The sequence below is a fragment of the Thecamonas trahens genome (assembly GCF_000142905.1).
Source record: "Thecamonas trahens ATCC 50062 unplaced genomic scaffold supercont1.24, whole genome shotgun sequence".
Lineage (NCBI taxonomy): Eukaryota > Apusomonadida > Apusomonadidae > Thecamonas > Thecamonas trahens.
In genome coordinates this window covers 244,176-249,761 of record NW_013657656.1, presented here as the reverse complement: position 1 = coordinate 249,761, position 5,586 = coordinate 244,176, and the positions used below count along the sequence as shown (strand labels likewise).

General features: G+C 65.1%; 3 protein-coding genes across 3 annotated transcripts in view; 1 reads left to right on the top strand and 2 right to left on the bottom strand.

Moving 5' to 3' along the window:
• Positions 1–126: 126 nt before the first annotated feature.
• On the top strand, positions 127–2,770 carry AMSG_05623 (DEAH box polypeptide 16; the record flags this gene model as incomplete). Its single annotated transcript, XM_013902239.1, has 2 exons — positions 127–153; positions 498–2,770. The coding sequence occupies 2 exons, from the start codon at positions 127–129 to the stop codon at positions 2,739–2,741; spliced, it is 2,271 nt and encodes a 756-aa protein (XP_013757693.1). The 3' UTR covers positions 2,742–2,770.
• A 37-nt stretch (positions 2,771–2,807) lies between these two features.
• On the bottom strand, positions 2,808–3,728 carry AMSG_05622 (dolichyl-phosphate beta-glucosyltransferase; the record flags this gene model as incomplete). The annotated part of the gene is made up of 1 exon (XM_013902238.1): positions 2,808–3,728. One exon carries the CDS (start codon positions 3,726–3,728, stop codon positions 2,808–2,810), a length of 921 nt encoding a protein of 306 aa, XP_013757692.1.
• Positions 3,729–3,904: 176 nt separating this feature from the next.
• AMSG_05621 (uncharacterized protein) overlaps positions 3,905–5,586 on the bottom strand; it is a gene marked incomplete at its 5' end in the record, with an annotated part of 2,107 nt that continues 425 nt past the window's right edge. The window contains one exon of the mRNA XM_013902237.1: positions 3,905–5,370. Within this exon, the coding sequence (XP_013757691.1) occupies positions 3,940–5,370 (1,431 nt within the window). The 3' untranslated portion in view covers positions 3,905–3,939. The remainder of the gene's footprint in view (positions 5,371–5,586) is intronic.

Genomic DNA, 5,586 nt, shown 5'->3' with positions numbered 1-5,586 from the left:
CCGCTGAAGGGCACTGAAGCATCCGGAACTGCTTGTGACATGATCAGTGGAAAAGGCTGGAGGGTTTGGCTTGGTCGGCATGATCGCCGCGCCCCTCTTTGTTGCTGCTTCTGTGATCGGCGGGTGATGGCGGGTGCGACGGCCGGGCGACAGGTCGGCGGCCGGGCCGACCGACCGACGGGCCGACCGACGGGCCGACCGACGGGCCGACCGACGGGCCGACCGACGGGCCGACCGACGGGTGGGCGGGCGGGCAAAGGCCATCCAACCATCTCCTCCTTCCATCCTTGCTCGCCACGGGCCCGAGCCACTGGTGCCACCTAGCCATTCGCCCCCCACACAAACACATACACATACACACGACTCTCTCCACACTGCTGACTATGGGAAAGAGACGGACGGGTGCACTGGAAGAGGCAGAGGGCAGAGGGACTGAGGGCAGAGGGGCCGAGAAACGGAGGAAGGGCCTCAGTGGGCGCCCTCGGCCGCCGGGCAAGGGGAGCGGCGCAAAGGGCGGCAGCGATGAGAAGCGGCAGCGGCAGGGCAAGGGCAGCCGCAAGGGCAAGGGCGGGTACAAGGGCAAGGGCGGGCGAAAGGGCAAGGGCCGGCGCAAGAACCCGCAGGCGGCGAGCGCAGTGTACATGGATCCGGCGAGCGAGGCGGAGGCGGCGCAGCTGGCAGCGACGGCGGAGGAGCTCCGGACGGTGAGGCGGTCGCTGCCGATCTTCTCGGGGCGGAAGAAGCTGATCAAGGCGCTGCGGGCGACACAAGTGGCGGTGGTGGTGGGCGAGACCGGATCAGGCAAGTCGACCCAGCTGCCACAGTACTTGTTTGAGGCCGGAATGGTCAACGCGCGGTCGCGGGTGGCCATTACCCAGCCACGTGTGGTGGCAGCCACATCGGTGGCGGCGCGTGTGGCTGCCGAGGTTGGAACTCGCGTCGGGGATGTGGTCGGCTACCGGGTCCGGTTCGAGCACCGATGCTCGGCCGGGACGGTGATCAAGTTTCTCACCGACGGCATGATGCTGCGGGAGGCCATTGCCGACGACGCGCTCTCCGAGTACGGTGTCATTGTTCTCGACGAGGCCCACGAGCGGACCGTTCACACCGACGTGCTCCTCGGCCTGCTCAAAAGCTTGCTCCAGCGGCGGCCGGAGCTCAAGCTTGTCATCATGTCTGCCACCCTCGATGCCTCGGCCTTTGCGTCGTTCTTTGACTCGGCGCCGGTGCTCTACGTTACAGGGCGGACGTATCCAGTCCAAACGTTTTACGCTGCCGAGCCACTGGAGGACTACATCGACGGCGCGCTGACCACGGTGCTGCAAGTTCACGAAGACCTCGCCGAGGCGCCGGGCGACATGCTGGTCTTTCTCACCGGGCAGGCCGAGATCGAGGCGCTCCAGACGTTGCTCGAAGAGCGGGCCCCACTGCTCGACGCAAGCACAACGCTCAAGATGGAGGTCCTCCCGCTGTACGCAGCGCTGCACCCGGACGAGCAGGCCAAGGTATTCCTCCCGCCGCACGATGGTGTCCGCAAAGTTGTTCTCTCGACCAACATTGCTGAGACTTCGATCACCATCAACGGCATCACAACAGTCATCGACTGCGGGCTAGTCAAGACGCGGGCATTCAACCCACGGATCGGGGTCGAAACGCTCATGATCATGGAGACATCGCAGGCGCAGGCGCGGCAGCGTGCCGGGCGTGCGGGACGCGAGCAGCCTGGGCGGGCCTTCCGGCTTTATCCCGAGTCTGCCTTTAGCGACCTGCCTGCACAGCCAGTGCCGGAGATTCGGCGAGCTAACCTGGCGTCAGTCATTCTCTTGCTCAAGGCCGTGGGCGTCGACGACGTACTCAACTTTGACTACATGGAGCCGCCGTCGATCGAGTCGCTCACTGCTGCGCTCGAGCAGCTGTACCTGCTCGGTGCTTTGGAGAGCGATGGGCGGCTATCTGCGTTGGGCGTGCAGATGTCGCGGTTCCCACTCGAGCCGCGGTTCTCCAAGATGCTGCTGGCTTCGGCCGAGCACGAGAACACGGCCGAGATCATCACGGTGCTTGCCATGCTCTCTGTCGAGTCGATCTTCTTCTATCCCAAGGACAAGATGGGTGCGGTTGGCGCAGTGCTGCGGCGGTACTCTGCTGGCGGCGGCGACCATGTCATGCTACTCAACGTGTACAAGGTGTACGTCATGTCGGGGCGATCGGCCAAGTGGTGCACCGAAAATTACGTGACGGCGCGGTCCATGCGCAAGGTTGACGCGGTGCGGAAGCAGCTGGTCCAGCTTGCACGCGGCCAGGGTCTGGATCCGACGGCGTCGAGCGACGACTCGGAGGCGCTCAAGAAGGCGTTGCTTGCCGGTGCGTTCATGGACGTGGCGCTGCTGCAGCCAGACGGCTCGTACAAGACGGCCAAGTCGTCGCGAGCAGTGCTCATCCACCCATCATCGGTCCTGTTCCGGGCCAAGAAGGCGCAGGCGCTGCTGTACAACGAGCTGCTCCTCACTTCGCGGCAGTTTATGCGGACTGTGACGAGGATCAACCCTAAGTGGCTGCCGGAGATCGCGCCGGGTATGTACGCGTACGACGTGGCGAGCGGGAGCTCGGCGGCGACCGGTGGCTCACGCGGGCAAGCTTCGGGTTCTGCGACCAAGTCGCTCGCACAGCTCAAGGCCGAGACTGCGGCCAAGAAGGCGGCGCTGTCGACGGCGCTGGCTGAGATGCGGACCGGCGAGCCGTAGTGGGGTACTGAATCAAAGCTACGCTAGCTGTGCGGTGTACAGGGATGCCATACATAGGGCGCGGGTTTACACAGACCAGAAGCCGAGGGTGTAGGCGAGGCGGATCCGAACAAGGTCGATGGCCATCTGGATCGAGGCCTGGACGACCGAGAGCTTGGAGCCCGGGATCTCCTCCCAATTGACCGAGACCTCGGCAACAGGAATGGCGAGGCGCTGAGCAATGTAGAGGGCCTCGACGTCAAAGGCCCAGCGCTCGAGGTGCATGTGTGGGAAGATGAGCTGAGCAGCGGCACGCGAGAAGAGCTTGAACCCGCACTGGGTGTCGCGGATGCCCGAGACGCAGAGGGTGGAGACAAGGCTGTGGAAGACGTGCATGAGGAGGTTGCGGAAGAAGGTGCGCTCGGCAACAGCGTCGTCCTGCAGATGAGCACGCGAGCCGACGGCAACGGCCAGCGGCGGCTCATGGCCTGCGGCAAGGTCATTGAGGGCAGCCTCGAGGCGATCGAGGTCGGAGAACTGGGTGGCGCCGTCGGCGTCGACCATAAGCAGCATCTCGCCGCGGGCGGCGAGCATACCAGCACGGACCGCGCCGCCCTTGCCACGATTGGCCGGCAGGCGGCAGAGGCGAACGACATCGGGCGAGAACTGGTCGACGTAGGCGGCGGCAACGGCGGCGGTGGCGTCGGACGAGCCATCGTCGACGAGGATGAGCTCGTAGGAAAAGCCGCGGTCGGCCTGAGCACGGCCCTCGAGGTAGGTCATGGTCTCGTCCATCATGACGCCGAGCCGCTCCTCTTCGTTGTACATGGGCACAATGAGCGAGAGCGACTTGCTCGCCTCGCTCGTCAGCAGGTCTGGGAACGGCTCCTTCGGCCCGTCCAAGCCTGAGGTCAGCGGGAAGGCGAGCGGCGGCGAGTCGCGCGGCCGGGAGGCCGGGAGGGTGGCCCCAAAGGCGGCCACTGCTGCCACGGCGGCGGCGAGCGCCATTGCTGCCCACTGGGACGCGGATATGCTTCCGAGGAGAGCGGAGAGCATTGAGAGCGGAGTGGGGTGCGGAGGAGTTGTTGGGGGGGGGGGCGGGGGGGGGGTGAGGGGTCGGCGTGGCTGGAGGAGGAGCAGGACTACGATCGGTGGCGGCGGCTGTCTGGTCGGAGTGACAAACGTGTAACAGGCGCGATAGTTTAGCTCGGACGACAGGTTAGAGGTCCTCGTGGACGTTGTCGGCCGGGGCGGCATCGACAGCGTCAGCGTCGACGTCCGAAGCGGCACTGGCGAGAACAAACTCCTTGAGGTCATCAAACTCGCGGGCACCCTCGTACTTGATCTGGGCGTCGACGCCGCCGTTGCCAGCGGGGAAGAAGATGAGGGTGGGGAAGCCGCGGACGTCGATGCCGTTGACGGGGATGTCGTTGGCAGTGGCGTCCATCTTGGCGATGACGACCGAGTCGACCGAGGCAAAGGCCTCGCCGAGCTTCTCGTAGGTCGGGGCAAGCGACTTGCAGTGGCCGCACCACGGGGCATAGAACTCGACAAGGACGTCCTTGTCCTCGGCGAGGACAATGTCCTCGAACGAGTCGGCGACAACGACGGTGACCGGGCCGTCGTTCGACTCGGGAATGGGCTCGGACTTGATAGTGGGCGCGATCTCGCCCGAGAGGACGCCAGCGACAAAGGCAGTGACGGCGTCGGCCTCGAGGGCGGCCGACTCGTCAAAGGCGTAGTGCATGCCGGTCTCGAGGTTCTCCATGGCAAACGAGGGAATGACGTCGCCGGAGAGACCCATCTTCATGGCCTGCTGGATGTACTTGGTGTCAACGTAAACAAAGACGGCCGAGCCGGCAAACTGGGCGGCGACCGGGCGGAAGACGGCCTTCATGGCGTCGAGCGAGTCAGCGTCAGCAACATCGACAAAGACCATGCCCATCGGGAGGCCGGTGTCGACGTACGAGCGGTAGTTGGTGGGACCAACCTCGTCGAAGAGCGGGAGCTTGTTGGAGATGAGGAACGAGCCAATGGCCACGGTCTCGAGCTCGCCATCGTAGGTGAGCACGTCGTCGTCGACGTTCTTGTACATGACCACGCCGGTGTTCTCGGCAGAGTCGACAAGGCCAAAGACAAAGTCGTCGCGGAGGTCCGAAGCGACCTCGGTAAAGGCAGCAGCCTCGTCCGAGCCGGCGGCAAAGGTGCCGATGACAACAACGTCAGACGACGCGGCAAACTCGGCAACGCCGTCGGCGGTGAGCTCGGTCACGGCGGGGAGCGTCTGGCGGACCATGTAGTCAGCGATGGCCTTGGCCTCGCGCGCACCCTCGTACTTGCCGGCCTCCTCGCCGTTGCGGAAGACAATGAGCGTGGGGTAGCCACGGACGCCAAACCGGTTGGCCAGGTCGGCCTCCTCGGTCGCATCAACCTTGGCCAGCCAGGCGTCGACGCCCTCGAGCGCGTCAGCAGCCTGCTCATACTCGGGAGCAAGGCGCTTGCAGTGGCCGCACCACGGCGCAAAGAACTCCACCATCATCAGCGGCTTCTCCGCCATGGTGGCCTCAAAGTTGGCCTCGGTCAGGTCGATGACGTTGGACGCGGTGGCGAGGGCGAGGGCCGCCGCCAGGGTCACGAGCACAATGTTCAACTGTAGGTGGGTTGTCGAGAAGCAGGGAGGAGGTGAGGGAGAGGGAGGGAGGGAGGAAGGGAGGGACGGAGGGGAGGGACGGAGGGACGGAGGGACGGAGGGAAGGGAGGGAGGGAGGGAGGGAGGGAAGGGAGGGAGGGGGGAACGGACGGCGAGGTCGCGCTTGGTCAAAGACGGCGGCTTTCTTGCTGACCTCGGCTACCTGTTTTTTAGATC